Source organism: Bicyclus anynana, chromosome 4 (assembly GCF_947172395.1).
Source record: "Bicyclus anynana chromosome 4, ilBicAnyn1.1, whole genome shotgun sequence".
Lineage (NCBI taxonomy): Eukaryota > Metazoa > Arthropoda > Insecta > Lepidoptera > Nymphalidae > Bicyclus > Bicyclus anynana.
In genome coordinates this window covers 11,882,356-11,904,950 of record NC_069086.1, presented here as the reverse complement: position 1 = coordinate 11,904,950, position 22,595 = coordinate 11,882,356, and the positions used below count along the sequence as shown (strand labels likewise).

Here is a 22,595-nt window from a genome sequence, read left to right as displayed (position 1 = left end):
ATCAAACAGACAACAGTCGATGGACGTCCAGTGGTTGACATAGACCTCTTGCATGGATTTCCGAACGGCCTCGAACCGCCAGCATCCAGTGCCTCACAGCAACTCACTTGATGTCTTCAGTCCGCCTAATGGGGAATCGACCAACATTGTGCATTGGGATCCCAATGCCCATCGAACTATGTGCTCTGTCCATTGCCACTTCAGCTTCGCGACTCGCTGAGCTATGTCAGTGACTAGTTCTTCTGTGGATCTCGTAATTTCTGATTCGATCTCGCAGAGAAACTCTACGCATAGCTCACTCCATCGCCCGCTGAGTGACTTTGAAGTATTTTTATCAGTAGATACCTACATGATTTGCATTTCTGCAAACAACAAACCTGGTTTTTAACAGATTCCATTTCTTAGAACCTTTCTTGTATTATAGACTGCAATACAAAGAAATAAAATTGCAAAAATCCATAAAACGGTAGGGACAACCCACCATCTCCCATGGCCCACCCGACTTCGTAGTCATACGGGCCGAATCAGTGAGAGAGCGGGCCCGGTACTTCCTCTTCGCGTGTTCTAGTGTCCCCCAAAACGATAGGGTAGAATTTACCTGACTAGCTTCCAAGTCCATAGGGCAGGCGAGGAAGAGTCGTGGCCCGACGGTGACATCGCTCGAAGAGTGCGCCTCTAGGAATGCATTGAGAGTCGACCACACCCCTGGAAGCCATTCCAGTACTGCCGCCAACGCTGGCTCACGACGGCCTAATCGCAGCTCCAATGAGAATAGCTTCCGACGAAGATATCTGTAAGTAAAATGTTTGCCATTAATGTAAGGTCAAACTCAAAACTACAGGTCATTTGATCATAATTAGGTATCATCTCTTTTTAGATAAAAGAACGCAAGTTTTTTCTGTTCTTTAGTTACTGTATACGGTGCCTAGGTAGGTATTTTACACTGCCTATTTTACACTACACACTGAGCTGATTAAAAATGTGCAAATTTTATGAAACCATCCGCAAGTACGACAAGCAACAAATCTGTTAAGCCTAGATTATGATTCTACTATATTATGTGCTAATGTGGAAAGCTATGAAAAATGAAGGTACTTGATTTTTCATAGCTTTCCATAATTTACCTGCATACTTAAATTATTACATAATAACGAATTGTAATGTTATCTTACCTGGCTAAAAATCCTTTTACAGGTTCCATATGGTTGGCAGTAAGAAGCCATCTGAAGTTATGGTGCAATTGAAGGTTTGTTGTATTACACGTTGCTTGTGACATTGTGCCTGTTGAAACGGAAATTAACTTGTAATGGTAGATAGGTATTTATGTAAGATAGGTATACGTCTTAGGTATCATCATCATCACTAACAACCCATATTCTAACTATACAAACAGTTAAGCGCGAGTCTAGAATGAGACGTAGAGAATTGTGAAAATTCTCAGGTATGCAGGCTTCCTCATGATGTTGTTCCTTCACCGTTTGAGAAACATGATATTTAATTTCACAGAGCCTACCTAATTGAAAAGTTGGAGGTGCATTGCATGCCATACGATTCGAACCTACGCCCTCAGATTTGAAGGCAGAGGCAGAAGGTAGAAATAACTACAGGGCTATATCAGTCTAGGTATGTACTTAGGAATATTTTTTTATGTTTAAGAAATACCTATTTCATTTTGACACAAGTAATACACCGCATCGTACCTATTAGGTATATAAGGTAGGTACATGTATAGTGTGGTCAAGGTTTAAATACTCTAAGACACAATAATTGTGCAGCGGAAATGTTTATTCTGATGTGTCAATGGTCGTTTGTTACGTATTGATATTATTAAGCTAGGAGCTACATCATGAGATAAAAAACAACATACCTACCTAGATAACAATGCCTGTTATAATATGTTTTCTTACACAACTACTTAATGTTTTTTATTAATATAGTTTTTTAATGCTTGAATATGTATGAGTAGGTATGTAGAAATAATACATCTATTTTTTATCATCCATCGATCCATTGATTTTCAAATTCAATTTAACAGCATTTCAATGATTTATCTAAGTAAGTGTTTGTTGAATCGCTAGCTTGATCTAAGAAATTCAAAATTCATTGATTCTAATTATGTGAGTAGGCTTAGTTTACAAGCACATTACCTAAGATGTGCGATTTGTCTAGAAAATATTTGGAAAATTTACAAAGCGTTTTCCGTCTTCTGTTCATATAGGTAGGTACGCTAGGCTCGGGTATGGAATTCCCTCCCAATATCTGAGTTTCCCGATTCTTACAACCTAAGGTATCTTTAAGAGTTAAGACAATAAGAAACCTCTAAGCAAGTGTATTCCTTATAAAAAACTAAAAAATATACCTACGATTGTTATATGTGATAATTTGAGCTATCGATAACGAATGTCATCCACATATTTTTTTTAGTTTTCGAAGCTTTAGCGACAGCATTTGTAGACAGAGATTGATTGATGTGTCACTTAGCTGCAGGACCAGATGAGGTTCTCAAACGCGAGATTATTTCATTCTTGAGAAAGACTTACCAATTATAACGGGCATGTTCCTGGTATCAGGTGGTAAGAGGCCAGCGAAGGCGTCACCCAGCGCTGATGCGTGTTGCAGATTGTCCAGCACGACCACCGCTGGCAGGGCCTCCTCCCCAGCCGCTGCTCCGCTACACTGCTCCGCGATGTTGGCGAGGTACGCGCGTAGCTCGTTACATGACTTACGGTCCACGCTGAAAGAACAAGTTGAACAGTTAATACCTATTTGAAAGTCCTTAAGGCTGGTGCGCTTTTCAGTAACGACAAGAGTCACAATTAGATTGACTGTTGACATCAAGCGAGTCAGTAGCCAGGAGTTTCTGTATGCAGGGACTCAGGATCGTAGTGTTTTCAAGTCCCTACAACATGCCTAGGATAGGATGATGGATGAAGGTTGCTAATTCCAATAACCGCCAATTAATTACTACCATTAATATACATTTAATATTATAACTACTGGAACGTTTGAAAAATTCTTTCACCAATAAAAAGCTACATTGTCAGGGAGTAACATAGATCATACCTTATCCCAGTATTCCCACGGAATTGGGAAGGTATCAGTCTGAGTCACTAATATAATATCCAAATACTTTTTATATGTTAACCGGCACCGGCAGTTTACGAAATAATCGTTCACGGAAATACAAAGGAAATGAAAACATACTTAAACGTTGCCACGGCTTCTACTGGATTTCCTCTTCGCTGCGTTCTCTGTACATAAAATTCCGCCAATTTTGCCGCCAAATACGATTTCCCAGTACCACTCGGCCCGCAAAGTATTACCCTCCGGTGTTCCGATAAAAGTGAAACGTACCTATAAACAATAAAGTTATATGGGTAAGTGATTGGACATGAGGCTAGCTGCGTAATAAAATTTGTTGTTCACTATTTACGTACCTATATACAATATTTTTTGGTATGAGGCTATCGAATGCCAGGCTCCCTACTCCTTGTAAACAAATGTACAATGTATTTACGGTCCCGACAATATAGCCGCAGGGCAATAACTCGGGAAAACCAATTTCGGGACCGCGGGTCGCTTCTCCCAAATGGTAAGACGTTATTGAATCCGTATTCAAACCGAGATTCGTTCCAGGATCTATCCTCGACAAATAGTCCTTGAATGTTTTCCTAACTATATAGTCTAAATTCTGCCAAGTAGTCTTGCCAGATATATACGTGTACGCTATGGTAAACTCATTACAGTTTATTGTCGAATCACTATTGTACACGTTCTTATAAGAATTACTGTGCGTCGATTTATTACTTTTAAGGCTATTTGTGTTTGACTTATTAATAGATTGGGGATAATCTTGGGTTTCTATTTCGGGGCTATGTGTTTGAGAAATTCTCGGCGAATCAAAGCTCGGCTGCTTATCGAAATGGTTATTGAACGAGCTAGCCGTTTGCTTGGCGTAAAATCTGCACTCTGACTCAGTGAGAGTATCTTGCACTTCTTCAAAATATCTTTGGAATGTTTCCGGCTGACCCAAATACACAGCGATCGCTATTTTCTTCCCATCCGTCGTATCTCCTTGACTATCGGCAACACCTGAAAACAATGCAGAAAGATCGTTTAATAGATTGCCTTTGTCTCACAAACCATTGTGTGTATGATAAGGAAACCAATAAAACCTTACCGATATCTGAATAGCTTTCCCCTATCGCCAACTCACGGCTTTTAGGGGGCGGTAGCACTGTATTGATATCGTAATCGCCACTTATTCTGTCTCCGGCGCTCAGACCGTTTGTAAATATGTCACTCGCACCATTTAAAGCTCCCAATAAGGCTTCACTGTTTTCATTGAGTTCGCAAACTGCTTTATTACCGTATATCGGTTCTACTATGCTCGTTTTTGGTGAGCCTTTCTTTGAAAGATCTCTTGAAGGAGTTGAAGACATACAGTTAAAGTCTAAATCGAGAGGTTGTGAATGAATATCTAGCACCGCCTGAAATATTAAAAAATATAATTAATTATTTGTATTATAGGCACATTTAAACACTAGGATTATTATTTTTCCAATGTTTATGAAATAAAAAGATAATTCTCATTACCTGATGCATAGTACTTTGGTCAGCCAGACTGAATCGTCTTGGATCTTCCACAGCGGAGCCGCCTGTGCCTAATGAGCTCTGACTTCCCGCAAGAGATCTAGACGTCACAAGTCGCTGCAAACGCTCGTTATTGTGCTTCAAGTTAAGCATCTCATTCTGTAAAAAATAAACACGACCGTTTTAAGGAGGGCAAAGTAACTTTAGCCACTAATTTGTGTTTTTCCAGACATCTAAAAAAATCTTACCCTCATTTTAATCACTGTATCCTTAAGACTTTCGAGTTGATGAGCCGAACTTAGCGCTTCTAGCCTTATATCTGTTAGTACCAAATCCTTTTCACGTAACTGTCGTTTCAATTCATCTACTAAGACGGCTTGATCTTGTTTTTCTGTAATTTTAACAACGTGTCACAATCATTTTTACGACTTTACTGACAACTCTCTATATTTTCTATTTGTTAAATGCTTGAACATAAATTATTTACTTATGCCTCCCAAAATTAGTAAGTACGGTCCTAAAGCAAAGTGCAGCTTTCACTTAACCTAATTTCACCTGCTTTCATTTAATGGGGAAATGCTATCAACATTCACGATGCACTAATAGAATTTGTGCATTTGTGCAAAATTGAATTTGCAGATACGTTGTTAGCGTTACTCACCTTTGGTTTGTTCCTCGGCGTTAGCTGCAGGGCAAGTCGTTTTATCTTTGGAGTTGTCAAGAGTTTCGTGGGAATGTTCGAGACTGTTCTCGTTGCTTCCTTCTCGGATCGTGTGCGGGTCGTCGTAGTGGTGCGAGCCCGACGAGCTGTCTTGCGACGACAGTTGCCCGAGGGAGGAGTGCTTCGCCGTTTTAGATATCTTGGCATTTCGCGAGAAAGCTTTTGTGAACGATGAGCGCAGCTGTCACAGGAAATCGTTTATTTTACTGATTGGCTAAGTGGCCAATTTAAATCCACATACAGGCTGCTTTGTAACCAGCCTGTATGTGGATTTCAGACAATAATAATTTGCTTTATAGCTTCCAAGAAATGTTAATGCTATCCTAAGTATACCTTATAGTTGCATTGCAGAATTTGTCGTCTGAAAGTGGATACTGCTTTATTTCTTAACTAGTAGACGCCGCGAGGTTTCACCCGCTTGTGATTCCGTTTTCCGTAGGAATACGGGGATAAAATATAGCCATTAAATGGAACACTGAAAGAATGTTTTAAAATCGGACCAGTAGTTCCTGAGACCAAACAAACAAACCCTTCAGTTTTATAATATTAGTATAGGTATAATAAATTGGTATATAACTTACCCAGCCTTTCTTTTTGTGTTTTTTATCATGGGGTACTGATGATCCACTACTGAGGCTGTTGATGCTCGAAACACTGTCAGTAGAGAGATGTCGCGTGATTGCGCCATTTCCTTGAGCCAGCCTTTGTGGTGAAAACTGTTGTGTTTGCGGTGGATTTGGTTCCTAATAAGACAAATATAAGATTATAACTAACTGTATGTTGTAATTTTACAGTAAGCATATGTAACTATAATATGTTTTTTACTTTTTATTTTTCTTTTATTTAACTGTAGCTGTAGTCAAGTCTTAAAGGATATTTTAGAACCACTTTCTGTTTGATATTCGTTTGGACTTGCAACATTTGGTGACAATGGTATATGATACCTAATAGGGAGCTAATCTGATGATAGGATCAAAAGTCAATATAGAAACTCTTAAGTAAACATGATTAACTCATCAAGCATAAAGTACTATATTTCCTGTTGGTATATTCTACTTATTAAATTATTATTTGTATATATAATTACTTAATAAGAAAAACCGCTATTCAAGCGCGCAAAATAAATCTTAGATTCCAATAGATACATAACTTTCTAGTAATTCAGTATTAAGGATAAAACGCATAGTAATTGAACTGGCTTCACAAGAAGGAAATGCCGTTTTCTAACGCCCATTAATTCTGATTATCGCTTATAAAACGTTCAATACGTATGCACGTCAGTTGAATTATAAATAATTAGATGCTCCATTAAATAATAACACGACGAGCGGCGTTGGAGCACTGGTAACAGGACGTTGTGTCGAGTCACTTTACAATGAACGTTTTAAATGTGTAACGAGGTACAATGAACGTTTTAAATGTGTATTGGTCATTTGCGGAAGACTGCGACTACTTCAACGCATATTTATTTCTATATGTATATTTTTATATCATTAAAATGAATATCTATATACATTTTGTCAATCTAGGAAAAAGATACCTTTGAAAACAATGTCATTATAAACAATTTAGTCCTTAAATTAATCTTTCGTACGTATTGGTTTCTTTAGGACAAAGTTTTCAATGCGCCTATTTTTTGTATCTCATCATCATTCATAGACATACATAGACCTCTTGCATGGACCTCCAATCACAACGGTCTCGAGCCGCCAACATCCAGCGGCTCCCTGCAACTCGCTTAATATCCTCGGTCCACCTAGTTGGAGGTCGGCCAACACTGCGCTTTCCGGTGCGGGGTCGCCATTCCAGCATCTTGGGACCCCAACGTTTATAGGATCTTCGAACTGTGGCCATTTTAATGTGGCCCATTACAACTTCTGCTTCGCGACTCGCTGAGCTATGTCAGTGACTTTGGTTTGTCTGCTGCAGACCTCCTCATTTCTGATTCGATCACGACTATGATAGGTTTTTGTATCTCCTTACTTATATTATAAATTTTAGTAGTGTTTCTAACTAGGGTTGGTACACAAATTTTACTTTTTTCGTAATGGAGGGTAGTAGTAATAGTGTTCTAACATTGATTTCTGTTGAGTATTTATAATTTATATTAAAACATGATGTTTCTTTTAGAAATACAACTACTAGATAATTTCGTTTGTGTTTTTTCATCAGTAGATATACTTTCACGTGTCAGATATATCGTGTGACGATAGGTATATCTATACAAGACGTAAGCTTGCTTTACAATTATTGATTAAAAAGCGTGTGATTGGTGCCATACCTATCTACCACTAGGTATTATAGCGTTTTCACACGGAACTGCCGTATTAGAATTTTTTAATCAAGTTGCAAACTAAACTTCGTCGTTCTCAACCTATTTAAGGCTCACAGTTGAGCATGAGTCTCCTCAGAATAAGAAAGGTTAGGCCAATATTGCAATTGCAATGCAGATTGGCAGACTTCACACACTTAAAGAATTAAGAACATTCTGAAATATGCAGGTTTTTCCTTCACCGTTTACCTTTTCAATGAAATATCACACGTGCTATTTAATTTCTTAAAATGCACACAACTGAAAAGTTGGAGGTGCATTCCCGGACGGTGTTCGACCCTACGCCCTCCGAATCGAAGGCAGAGGTCATATCCACTGGGCTATCAAGGCTTTATATCTTAACAAGCTGACGCTGCGTGGTTTCACCCGCGTGGCTCTCGTTCCCGTAAGAGTACGGGGATAATAATAACCTATAGCCTTTCTCGATAAATGGGCTATCTAACACTGAAAGATATTTTCAAATCGGACCAGTAGTTCCTGAGATTACCGCGTTCAACCAAAGAAACAAACACAAACTCTTCAGCTTTATAATTTTAGTATACATAGATATACATATAAATGCGAAAGGTCATTCATGACGAAATCTCAAAAACCGCTTGACGTTAAAGATGAAATTTAGCAGGGAGGTAGTTTTTAAATTGGTCCGCTAAGAACGGATTTTGCTAGAGGGAAGAATTAAGGTGGTCTAAGGGCGAACGAAGTCGCGGGCGTCCGCTAGTATGTACATATATGATCTCATTATATCAAGAGCCTTTAACAATCTTACGCAATGATTGATGGTTGACCCACATAACAGTGTTAATTTAATCACGAGCCTCAGTGTTAGTGCCGCGAACAGTGTGATCACGATGTGTACCTACCCTAATTACAGGTGAACGTGACAAAATTAAACAATTACGTACTAGTAATAGTCTTAAGACTATTTATACAAATTGGGTAAATTTTCTTTACATGCTCTTTTGTGTTCTTTAAATGTGGTGATCATTTACATGGCGATACGTGATAGCCCAGTGGATATGACCTCTGCCTCCAATTCCGGAGGGTGTAGGTTCGAATCCGGTCCGGGGCATGCACCTTCAACTTTTCAGTTGTGTGCATTTTCAGATTTAATATCACGTGTCTCAAACGGTGAAGAAAAACATCGTGAGGAAACATGAACTTGACGATCAATTATTCTCACGTTACTGCAGCACCCAAGACTATAACGACTGATATTGGTCGCTGCGTGCATGACGGCTCGTCTTCGCTTCCGTTTGCGCTGCAGAAACGTGAGAATAATTGACCGTCAATGGCTGATTATAGGTGATAAACATATAAATAATGTCCAGACGATTTGATTACAATATTTCAGCTAGGTATACGAGTAGGTGATAGTAGTTGTAGGTATTACAAGCAGTTTATGGACTACGGAAGAATTTCCCATTATGTCCTATAAGACATTATGACCTTTAAATGAAAATCCTTAAATTTATTTAAGAAATATAAGTGAAGTAATAGTGTACGAACAAGGTATTAAAATTTTGATTAACTTACCTGCCCCGTGACATTGACGCCATCGGCTCGAATTCCCATGGACTGCATATGCGCTGTGGTGAGACCCGCCTGGATCGACTGCTTCCGAAGCAGCTCGATCGTCTGACGAAGGTCCGTTAACTCGGAATCCTTATAAACAAAAAATCGCAGTTAAACACCTTTTACAGACCATGTTGTCACTTAAACTAATAATAATTTACCAACATGACCATTATTTGGCCCTTTCTTATTGAACTAAGACAAAAGTCTTTACTTATATAGATAATATGTAATATATATATAATAGTCCAGGGACTGAGATCGAACACAATACCTCTCGAATACCCTTAAGTGTAGAGTATTCAAAATGCAAACTGTGTAATAATTCGAAACATTTCTTAAAATATTCCTAAATAGCATATTTTATTGTCATTAAAATATTAAATAACTAAAGCAAGATATTGTATAAATATCTAAGTATGTACCTAAATGAATATCAACCACTCATCAAGCCCCTCTCTCATTGACGATGCAAAAAATATTTACAGTAAGTCAACGCATGAACAGGAATAAGTTAAATTTACATTAGAAATGAAAGCATACCAATTTAGAAACTTAAATTAAAAATAAATGCAGCTGCGCTATGATAATTTTATGAACATGATAACCACAAAACGTCGCTAAAAATCACACAATAAACCTAATTAGAGAAGAAATTAGAAAGTCATCAGCAGGTGCTATAACGAAAGCATGGAAAGAGAGTACCAACCACAAAGTCTAAGCCAATTAGTTGAACTCATATCTCACTGATTAAGTCGGTCATATAAATAGATACAAATTGTGTCACACGTTTTATCATTATAATCTAGACAAGGTCAATCAGGTCAATACCACGTACATGATAACACAGGATTCTTAAACGAATGTTACTCGTATACAATAGTAGGTATATTCGTAAGGAAGAGCTCTCGTCATGAACATCGTATTATGAAAAAAACATACATACAGCCGAACGTAGAACCTCCTCCTTTTTAAAAGTCGGTTAAAAAGCTGAAATTTCGTCAACTTAAGCTACTACTTTATGTATGGTACGGTACCTTTGTATCTATGTATTTTGGATAATCATCGGCTGTATCAAATACATACATAGGTAGGTACTGGACAATACTATACTAACGTCAATTAATAAAAATAACAAATTACCTAGGTTTTTAATGTGAGTGAACATGCTTATTAGTAACTCATCAATATATAGGGCAGTTTAAATAAATCATACTGATATACGTATATAATAAACCTATATTTAAGGGAGAACTAGATAGTTCAAACCAATAATATAATATTGGTATGATAATTGATTTAATATAAGTAGATCATGATAATACCTAATTGCAAGACGCTTTTGAAAATGTTATAAGTGATCAATTAGGCTTCTATAGACTCGTAGAGTGTTGTATATCATAACAGGATCTATCTCAATTCAGCCTTGCGTGATTGACTTCACAAACTTTCTCACACAATATATTATATTAGACAAGTCTGTTACAGAATGAGGTTATACGCAAGAAGTCCTGCACAAAAGCTTAGTTCAAGGCTACATCGTGAAAGTGATCCTCAATAACAAGTTTAGTATCTAGAAAACGATTTCAGATAGACTATCTAATAACTGTCTCTCTATATAGGCTGTATTATTGAGCACAGTTATTTACAATTTATCTATGGTTAATGCAATTGTAGCAAATTGATTTTAAGTGAAATTGGCTCTGTAAATTAGGTATTGATGGTGGACGGCCTATCAAATTTATTAAGTAATTATTATTTTGATCTTAGTTTCTGCTATAAAATATAGTACCTAATGGTGGAATAAGTTTTATGTACCTATGTACATAATGTAAGTATGTCTACAAATTTAATTTTTCCTACAACAAAAAATATTTTATTAAATATTGTGAAAAGTATTAATAATGATGAAGAAAAGAATTAGAAGTAATTCAAATTGAAAGACAGTTCTTACCCTACCCTACCCATTTACTTAAAAAAGGTGTTACTGGTAATACTAGATATAGATAAAAATATTGAAAAGATTCATATTAAAGATATCTAAAGCTCAGTATACTTATAGTTGCTTAAAATACAAGATTTGAATGAAAATCTATGAGTTGATCAGTAGGCTAGATACCTATAACCTACTGGCACGACGTATTGTTAACAGGGTCATATGTAAATTGATCGCTGGCTTCTTAAGAAATGTAACTAATAGAGGTTTGTAACTTTTCGTGATTATACTCGTAATATAAGGTAATATAACAGACTCACAGCTGGGTTATTCACTATTTTGGTTATTATTATCTATAATATAAAAATGAATCGCAAAATGCGTTGGTAAGCGCACAACTCAACAACGCCTGGACCAATTTGGTCAATTCTTTTTTTTTAATATTTGTTGAAGTTCTAGGATGGTTTTTATGACGAGAAAAATTGATTCTCGCATACCAGAAACTCTTATTCTAATAAGCCTTTAAGTACATATTACAATGTAGATGACTACATCCATGTTAGGTGGGGCTTATATTAAGTTATAGCAATTACTAACCACTACAAAGACAGGAAGCAAGGACACGCACTGAAAAACACCGCAATGCGTAAAATAGATTGCCGACCGATAAAATAATATGTACTTTTTATTTAAGAATTAAAAATATGTATGTTAAACATATAAGAGTACTCGTATGCTCGGAGTAAACTGCGGCCGAAGGAACAAGCGACGAGGTAAATGTCGCAAACTTTATCACCCGCATGCTGTCGAGCGATGAAGAGTGGCAAAAGTACACCCATATACCCTAAGCAACGATGAAAAGAAGATAGAAGAAAAGCAAGAGAGATAAAGATAATATCAGAAAGGTCAGCGTGAAGAAATGCCAAGCGGTTTCGGAGTACAGGGGTTATTTTTCACGCAAGTCAGACATGCTGACTAGCCAGCAGAAGTCTGAAGGGATTCTTGGGTTCTGAAGAGAAAACAAAAAAAAAATGCTCGGAGTATCTCAGCGTGATCGAATCAGAGATACGCAAAAGAACCAGAGTTACACATAGCTCAACAAGTCCAAAAGCTGAAGTGGCAATGGGCACGGCATAGTACGAAGAGTCTATAGATCAAGTTGATGGAAGATGAGTGGATCCCAAGGTGCAAGAATGTCGACCCCGCATCGGAAAGCGCAGTGCTGGTTGACCCGCTACTAGATGGACTAAAGATATCAAACGTATTGCAGTCGCTGCATACAGGCGGCTTAAAAACATGTTCAGCAGTGGACAACCATCTGGTTATAATGATGATGATGTTAAACTCCAATTACCTTTCTTTCTGCTGTTGCCGTTAGCTGCTGCAGTCGTTGTGTCATATTGGAGAGACTCTGCTCGAAGGCTGACACCACATGTGCCTATAACAAAGAAAATTGATCTTAAATGACGTACAATTAAAATAGAAAGAAGACAAGACAGTTTATTTAAGAAAACTCGTCACAAAGTTATGATATTGCAGCATCAATAAGGAGTTGAGTATTCGGTATCAACCCATATTCGGCTCACTGCTGAGCTCGAGTCTCCTCTCAGAATGAGAGAGAATTAAGAAAATTCTCTGGTACGCAGATTTCCTCACGATGTTTTCCTTCCCCGTTTGAGACACGTGATATTTAATTTATTAAAATGCACACAACTGAAAAGTTGGAGGTGCATGCCCCGGACCGTAATTGTACACACACCCTCCGGAATCGGAGGTAGAGGTCACTGCTCTGAGGCCACCGAGCTATCACGGCTCAGTTAAAGTCAGTTAAAAAAAATGTTATTTTCTTAGGCTTTATAAATTAATCTATAATTACATGAGTTAAGTTTCTCACATTCAATAAATGCACATGTTATTAAGGCGAGTGCAAACGTAGAGTATTTTTATATCGTTAGGGATTAGTTCACAGGGATACGTGGTTGCAGTGTCTAGTTACGTCCACCTGGCATTTAGACTTATCTATCAGACAGTCGACACTTTAGCTTATCATTACCTTCAGAGGCAGTGGATGTAATAACACAATTTTATATTCACAAAGGATTTAGTATAGGTAGAAGTTAAGTGTTTTATCTTTTATTAGTAAGTTTATTATTTATTATATTAAATAAATATTATACAATATATTTAACGTGAATGTGATATTGTGATAGCCTAGTGGATATGACCTCTGCCTCCGATTCCGCAGGGTGTGGGTTCGAATCCGGTCCGGGGCATGCACCTCCAAATTTTCAGTTGTGCGCATTTTAAGAAATTAAATATCACATGTCTCAAACGGTGAAGGAAGACATCGTGAGGAAACCTGCATACCAGAGAATTTTCTTAATTCTCTGCGTGTGTAAAGTCTGCCAATCCGCATTGGGCCAGCGTGGTGGACTATAATTGGCCTAACCCCTCTCATTCTGAGAGAAGACTCGAGCTCAACAGTGAGCCGAATATGGGTTGATAACGAACGAATAACGAATATTTAATGTATCTAACATTATATATTTGTAGCTCAAAGTATAGCCGTGGTTTTAATGTCTAGTTTATGTGTTTGTAAGTCTTACTCAGGGCTTACTTTGGGCTAAGCAATTTGCACCAAACGCGATATCAGTTTATGAATATTATAATCTGTGGAAATTTATTTTAGAAAGATACTTTACTTGATTCAATTTATTACAATGTCTCTTGCTAATGTTATTTGTTAATTTGATTGAATAATCAAATCAACAAGTATTGAATATTCAATTACAAAATTAACTTTAACGTTGCTGCATTTTATTAAAACCACAAACACAAAATTAAAAACTTTTGCAAAAGGAAAATTTTTATTCATCTCGTTTTTAAAAACAAATTCTCATTTAAATGTAAACTTCATTGGCGAGCATATCCTATCCTACTAATATTATGAAAGTTTGTATGGATGTTTTGATGTATGTTTGGATGTTTGTTACTCTTTAACGCCGCTACTACTGAAGCGATTTGGCTAAAATTTGGAATGGAAATGGATTTTACTCTGAATTAACACGTAGGCTACTTTTTATCCCGAAAAAATCCATGGTTTTCTGAGATTTGCGAAAAATGATGATTTTAATGATATGAATGTTTGTTACTCTTTCACGCCTCGACTACTTAACCGAATTAGCTGAAATTTGGTATTGAGATATTTTATAGCATGGATTAACACATAGGCTACTTTTAATCCATGGTTCCCGAGGGATTTGTGAAAAACTATATTCTACGCGGACGAAGTCGCGGGCGTCCGCTAGTTGTAAATTGGTTATTTTGGGTGTGGCGTTGAACAAAACAGTTAACAGCATTGAAAATAAAGGCGCAAATAAACAAACATTTCTCTTAAACAAAAGAGTGACGATTGCAGAGTGGTAATGAGCTGTTTAGAGCAAAAAACTAACACTTCCGTAGCTGGGAACACTCATCTGGCGAGTCATTTTTTGTAACTGCCTTTTTTATTGTTTCAACCACTTTGCATCCCAGCGGTCGAGAAAGTAGATTTGTACCAAATTTTCTATATTGATGTTGTTTTGGGAATTGCCATTTGCCACAGTATAGTTGAGTTTCAATAGCTTTATTTATACTAATATTAGAAAGAGGTAAAGGTTGTGGTGTGGGCAATCTCTGGATCTACTGATTTTTTTTTATTCTTTACAAGTTAGCTCTTGATTACAATCTCACGTGATGGTAAGTGATGATGCAATCTAAGATAGAAGCGGGCTAACTTGTTAGCAGTAGGATGAAAATCCACACCCCTTTCGGTTTCTACACGTACCGGAATCGCTTGGCGGTACGTCTTTTTCGGTAGGGTGGTAACTAGCCACGGCTGAAGCCTCCCACCAGCCAGACCTAGACCAGTTAAGAAAATCTCAATCGGCCCAGCTGGGGATTGAACCCAGGACCTTCGTCTTGTAAATCCACAGCGCATACCACTGCGCCACGGAGGCCAAAATCCGGTTTTGAAAAACTTTTTATTACTAGAAAGCCACGTTATTTGTGAGTGTCATAGGCTATATTTTATCTCCGTGTTCTCACGGTAATAAGAACTACGCGGGTGAAACCGCGGGCGTCGGCTAGTGTCTAATAAAATGTAATAGTATTTTTAAGTTTAGTCCCACGTATCTCAGAGAGCACATACTGGTTCAACAGGGTAATTAGTATGTATCTCGTTCTGCGATTGAAAACATGAGCCACTAGAGCCATCTAGAGGTAGTGATTTCTGGTTTTTGCGATTATCTAACATCGATAGTTCAATGAAATTCTGTTTAAATGACAGTAACGGAATTTGGTTTAATATTTATAGTTACAATATTCGAACCAAACAATATCATCACTATCAACCCATATGCGGCTCGAGTCTCTTCTCAGAATGAGAGGGGTAAGGCCAATAGTCCACCACGCTGGCCCAATGCGGATTGGCAGATTTCACACACGCAAAGAATTGAGAAAATTCTCTGGTATGCAGGTTTCTTCACTATGTTTTCCTTCACCGTTTGAGACACGTGATATTTAATTTCTTAAAATGCACACAATTGAAAAGTTGGGGGTGCATTCCCCGAACCGGATTTGAACCCACACCCTCCAGTATTAGAGGCAGAGGTCATAACCACTAGACTCTCAGGGCTCACTAATAATTCTTTTGTTTTATATTGTTGAGCCAAACAATATAAAATGGAAGAATTAATAATATCAACTCACTAGTAAACCATTCAACAATAAGATCTTCTTAGATTTTCCCTATAAAACATAAATCATTACCGACTGGAAATTATGAGTTCATAAATCATACACGAAATTAGTTTATAGCAAATATCACGTATCTTAAATGGTGAAGGAAAATCATCGTGAGGAAACCTGCCAATTGGGCCAGCGTGGTGGACTACTGGCCTAACCCTTCTCATTCTGAGAGGAAACTCGAGCTCAGCAGTGAGCCGAATTGGGTTGATAATTATGATGATGATGATAATGGTAACAGAGTTTGGTTGTAGTAATTACAAATATTTTAACCAATCAAATAAATTATAATAGAATTGTTAATCTCCACATATGAATAATAAAAAACTCCTTTACGATTACACAATCGTATTTAACTTATTTGATTTTCCAAACCTTATAAAACATACATTATTACCGATTGAAAATTATGAATTCATAAATCATATACAAATGAGCTTTAAGATGCCAGTAATGTTTATTTTTTCAATAGCAATGAGTATTTGAAAGCACATATTTTGTTTACAGATCAATCACAAGCGCTTCCTCTAAAACTTGTGTAGCTGTGAGAATCTATACTAGTTTCGAAATCAGAAATGACCACAAATAGATTATCATTTTTGAATTACACCGGTTTCGTGCATGATAATGATTTAAGTGTACAAGAAACTGATATTTACTTTCCAGCAACGTGGTCTTAATAGTGAGGTACGAAGGAAGTTACTCTTATTTATTAGTCCTTTTTTTATTTTTTAACAATTGTTGTTAAAAATATTGTTGATATAAAAAGTACAAAAAAATTAACCTTCCCGCTGCGGCTTCACCAGTGTCAAAAAGTTATTTTCTAAAATTCAGAAACGATAGGGCGGTACTATTTCTGAAATTTCACTATATGTCTTGGTAAGTATGAAATTTTACAAAATACGTCGTATTAAAAAATGTTGCAATGAAACTCACATTCACTTTCATAATTTTAAATAGGATTCCAGGAAATAAATAACTACTAACTGTTAAAATAACATTTACTCGACTTTAGCGATCCTTATTGTCTATGTATCTATTACGAGTAAGATCTCTAAACTCATATTAGGTACAAGTAATTATTTGTGCATTGCAAAACCCTTAACAAAATCAACAATTGTAGAGATATAAGATTTATATTCTGGAGATATTCAAAAACAAAACACAACCTTAACAAGAATATTAATAAAAGGGTTTGACAAGAAAGTTGTAACCGCTCTACCTTTTTATGTAGAGGCGATGACAGGGTTATTACGCACTTGTCCAATATCATCCCAAACATCGACCGCAGCTTCCTGATATAATAATGATGTAACTAAAGGTAGCGTAATTTAAGATGTGACTCCATCAGGCAATGAATCTGTCCGGTCTAATTAATTTATCGGAATACCACATGTGGGAAGATGAAATAGAAACAGGTTCACGATAATTTCGTAAGATCACTTATTAGATCATATCAAAATGAACACGAAAGTTGGGATAGTTGAATGAATGAATACTAGTTTTTGTCAGTCTTCGATGCAAAAACGACCTTAATGATGAAGCTTTCTCACAGTATAGGCGTAGCTTATAAATAACATTAATAAGTCTTTTTTTTTATTTTAATACGATTGTTAATAACCGGGGCTATAAGTCAAGTTCAGCCCCGGTTACTTACAATCGTATGAAAAGTAACTCTGTAAGTGATCATTAAAGTATTTAACACTAGCCTGAAGACTCGCAGTTTCACCCGTCTCATGTTTCCGTGAGAAAACAGGAAAAAATAGCCCTTGTCACTCACAAATAAAATGGCTTTCTAGTGGTAAAACACTACAAACTACCCCTACAAGGGGGTAAAAGAGATTACCCACCACATACTTTGCCTCTATAAATAGTATAGAAGTATAATAGATTGTAATCCTAAACCTATCAATCCAATTGGAGCACCGTGGTGAATTTACGCTCCATAACTTTTTGCCACAAGGAAGGCGACTTGGCTTAGTATGCCGTTAAAATAGGCTAATGATGATTAAAATCAAGTGAACCATCTGCTTGTCCAACTAAACTGGTATTAAAGAAAAATAAACTGGTAGGTACGTCCAATACAAAGCCATTCGTTAAAATAAATACACAACTTGCAGGTCCAATTGACCAGTGACAGGTGTGCCTCCAGACGAATGAAATAATAAGATGTTTCAATAAATAGTATCTTTTTTCATCACTGAATAATATATTTATTTATCTGAATACTACACAAGCTTCGCTCAGGGTGGTATCATAATTACTATACTCGTTCATTATTATGGAGTCAATTATCATAAAATACACGAAATTTAAATATAAATTACAGATTTTTTGTCACACAGCGCTTTAATGATGTCTTGAGAATTTTGGGAAAAAATATCCGTTCCAAATTACTCGCATATTTTTTTTGCAACATAAAACAGAATATATTTAAATCTTATACTTTAATATGTAGTAACAAGAAATTTAAATAAAAAGTTCCTCATGTAAACAATGAATTATATCTATTAGTTGATGATTATTAACTATACTATTATTATAAAGAGGTAAAGTTTGTGGTATTGTAGAGGGTAATTTCTGAATTTTACAGAACCGATTTTGAAAATTCTTTTACCACTAGAAAGCCACGTTATTAGTGAGTATCACACGCTACAATTTATCCCGTATTCCGGGAACGGGAACTACGTGAGTAAAACCGCAAGGTGTCTGCTATTTAGGTATGTGTATTGTGTAATTCGCGAACGGGATACAATACTGGATTACGGGAAAAGACTTTGTTGTTTCTAAATCATATTTCCGAAATTACCTGTAAACGTAATTATCATCAATACGTACTATATAAATAAAATTGAAGTGTATGTTATTTCAAAATAAAAAATTAAATAATGTTTATGTATACGTCACTTGAAGAGGCAACTTTTAATCCTGGAAAACCCCATTTCACGGGATTAATGATAAACTGAATATCATGGCTACAAAGTAGTTTTGCGTCATAGAGCAAAATTTGAAAAAAATGCAAAGTGAATTTCTACAGGCGGTATACCCGCTACAAGTACATAAAGTGACTCATCCTTATAAATTACTGTCCGATTACTGCGAGTATGGGTGCAGCTGGACACGGGACCCTTTGTTTGCTACGTCACTGGAGTACTCAGCGTTATTAAATGGAAGGGGGGCAATGACCACGATCCCTATCAATATTTTATTAACACAAAACACGAGCCTACAGGTAACTCGGTTGCTTTTGATGGTTAGGTAAGGTGTGTGTACAGCCCTACTCGATGTGTACTGTTTACCAATAAAAAATTAGAAATGAAGGTAGAAAACGCATGTCATTTCATAACTTATTTATTTTAAATTATGTATTGTTAATCTAGAAAATGTTATTTAAAATCTATTAACTATATCTAATTGTTCTAAGTTTATTAACCGTATTTATTTTTGTTAATCAAAAACAAGGTAATTATAAATTATTATTAGGTGTGAAATGACTAGCCATTTATATCCTCATTTTTAATGTGATTGTTGGTAAACAGTACACATCGAGTTGGGCTTTGTTCACTATTTTTTTCGAGATTTAGTTTTTTTAAATAAAGCTAGTCGATTATGAGGAATTTCTGCATTTCCCTTTTCTATAGTTATACTTGAAAGTACACCTTGCCTACCTACCACCACCTACTAGAAACTCGCCTTACAATGCCCCGCCCGAAAAAAAAAACAACCGCTTCCATATTTTAGACGGATTAAAGCCGATAAAGATTTTGTTATATATTTATATATTATTATTTATGTCGATAATAGATTAATGATTATGACCTGTGTATATTCAATACTTATTATAACTTAAGGACAAGTAATTCAAATACTTAAGTGCATGTTTATCAATTATTTAAAGACAATTAATAATAGTCACAGTTTGATTGATGGCTTTATTAGATACTTTGTGTGTTGAGAATGTAAGGTCAATGCCTTCTATAAGCGAGGGTTCAACTATAATGCAGGTTGGCGAAATTACACGTCTTAGAATACTAGTAAACAGGTTTCTTTAGGATGTTGTTCCTTTATATAGAGCGAGTAATAAGTTAGAAATTGACTCTACAAAAACTTTCACGTGGATTTCAAGTTTCATTTCCTGTGTGTGTATTTCAAATATGTTCTGAACGTTTAACAGACCAAAAGTAGAATTCATTCTTGGATTTTTTTATACTACTAATAGCTGATGCCGCGCGTTTTCACCCGCGTGGTTCATGTTCCAGTAGAATTGTGGGGATAATATAGCCTATAGCCTTCCTCGATAAATGGGCTATCTAACACTGAAAGAATTTTTCAAATCGGACCAGTAGTTCCTGAGATTAACGCGTTTAATCAAACAAACTCTTTATCTTTATAATATTAGTATAGATGACAACTTAACTCTATTCTACGACGTGGCGTGCCCGAAGTTTTCAACTAGGATAAGCACTAAACGTAAAAATTGACCAAAATTAAGTATTACTTCTCGAATGTACAGTTCGTTAAGAATCCCAGGGTAAGCAGTGCATTTTTGCATCTATTGCATGTCACTGATTCAACGAGCATAACAGTAACAAACATTCAAAGCTTAATCTCAACGGTAATCGGCAATTTATTAAATAAGTACGAACTTTACAAGCTATTCGCACTTATGGGAATGCTAATTAAAACTAATTAGAAGCTAATTAGTAGCTCAGCAATACTAGTAGATAGTAATAAGACCATAATAGTAAATGGTTGTCGCAGTAACCAATATACTCAGTACAGATGGACAGTGCTATAAAAAAAACAAAGCAGGTGAATTCTATAACGGCTTTATCGTATTTGGAGTTTGTAGTAGATAAAAACTAGAATTTTGAAAAACATCTTTTTAAAACATTTGAAATAATACAAGCAATTATCAGCACCCTGAGAATGTCGACAATGTGGTTACCGCTTTAAAGGTACGAAAGCATTTACTGCATTACCGCAGATGACACATACCATTCTCTAACCAGAACGACCCATAAAGCCTTATAATTACCCACCAGCTTGTAATAACGGGACACCACAAACTACAGACAAAAACATTAAAATACTTTAATAACGGTTATGAATGCGGACGCATCAAGAATAATATTTTCCAAATGGGAAGCACAGATTAAAAAATAAAAGGCAGATAGAGAGCGCACGCTCGTAGTCGTTCCAAATACAAAATTCAAAAACGAATACATTCTGGACTCAGTACGACACGAAGCGTCGCATTAGTAATTTTCAATATTATTCAAGAAAAATGTCGTCTTATGTTTTTAAATATTTTAAAAACTGTTGACAAAAGCTAAAGAAATAAGATGGTGTTATGATTCTTATATTAATTTACATTATTATCGTTAGTGTTAAATTTTGAAATACAAATTATGAAAAAAAATTGTATATGCGGATGTCAAGGAGACGCGTGACGCGTTTTTTTATGTATAGCGTTTACCACCTGCTTTATAAGCAGCGTGGTAAACGCTGCTTATAAAGACTCATTCTGGATCATCTTTATTCTGTGATGGGAAGTATCACCTGCGACGGCGCAAGTCTAACCAATTATAGTGTTTAACTCATTGATAGATCTCTTGCATATGCGCGTGCCGACGCTATAAAAACTTGCCTTAAACACCTGGACGCGCTTACGCGGTTGATGCGCGAAATGGCCAACAGTTTTTGTTGTATGAAATTAAACTTGTTAAGCTTACTTGTTATATGTATAAACAATGTCCTCATTCGGGAATTTTACTTTACAAAGGAAAAAAATGTTTGAGCCGAAAAACTTTGTAGGTCAATTGAGACATTCGAAGGTGCATAAAGTCCCAACAACTTTTATAACTTTTCGGATCGTTATATCTCAGAAACGGTGGCTAGTAAGAAAAAAGTATTGATACATTTTTATAGATAATTTTATGATCTACAATTTTTGTCTAAAGTACTTTCATGTTAAAACTTACCGTTTTGCGAAAATCTCATTTTTTGACCTTTGACCTTGAATAAAAAAATTCAATACATGGGAATGATGGGGAAACTTAAGCATTGTTAATAATTATGTTTTGAACAATTTTACTGATTTTCAGCTTGTTGGGATGTAATGTACCTTCACTCTCATTTTTTGGTCTAGATTGACCGGCCTATTAATCTTCGAAAACTTATATCACATTATAATTTAGGCAAATATTACAAACAACGGTTAAAGACGAAAGTCTTTGACGCCACACTTTTTTGTAGTTACTGATGTTTTATTAAATTCAAATGACGAATATTTATGGTTCCGATGTATTAAATTCAAATGATGGTTAGACATTGACTACGATCACAAACTATCGTCAGGAATTGAGCCGAGAGTTTGCATACCAACATGATGACGGTAGAATTTCGTGACTAAACATTTCTAATGCTATGTAAATTGAAGTTGCGCAATTTTCGACATAAGCAGTGTGCTCCCTGATATGGAAAACAGTGTTACAGTTAATTAACTTGCTGAAAATCAACATTTTAAACATCTCTAATTAACTTTAAAGCCTCAATAGCTCAACGGTAAGAGCAGTTGGATTCACCACCGTGGGGTGGTGGTTCAATCCTCACCCCGTTAGTCTATTGTCGTACCCACTCCTAGCACACTCTTT

The 22,595-nt window shown here is 36.2% G+C and overlaps 1 protein-coding gene across 10 annotated transcripts in view; it reads right to left on the bottom strand.

Moving 5' to 3' along the window:
• Positions 1 to 22,595, bottom strand: part of LOC112046593 (protein sickie) — a 292,815-nt gene that overhangs the window by 2,641 nt on the left and 267,579 nt on the right. For all 10 annotated transcript variants that reach the window (XM_052881318.1, XM_052881314.1, XM_052881316.1 and 7 more), the window contains 12 exons: positions 12,509 to 12,592; positions 9,180 to 9,308; positions 5,896 to 6,057; positions 5,255 to 5,495; positions 4,842 to 4,984; positions 4,597 to 4,752; positions 4,181 to 4,490; positions 3,438 to 4,092; positions 3,205 to 3,354; positions 2,541 to 2,734; positions 1,173 to 1,281; positions 599 to 791 (listed from right to left, as the gene is read on the bottom strand). In XM_052881318.1, the coding sequence (XP_052737278.1) occupies positions 599 to 791; positions 1,173 to 1,281; positions 2,541 to 2,734; positions 3,205 to 3,354; positions 3,438 to 4,092; positions 4,181 to 4,490; positions 4,597 to 4,752; positions 4,842 to 4,984; positions 5,255 to 5,495; positions 5,896 to 6,057; positions 9,180 to 9,308; positions 12,509 to 12,592 (2,526 nt within the window). The remainder of the gene's footprint in view (positions 1 to 598; positions 792 to 1,172; positions 1,282 to 2,540; positions 2,735 to 3,204; positions 3,355 to 3,437; positions 4,093 to 4,180; positions 4,491 to 4,596; positions 4,753 to 4,841; positions 4,985 to 5,254; positions 5,496 to 5,895; positions 6,058 to 9,179; positions 9,309 to 12,508; positions 12,593 to 22,595) is intronic.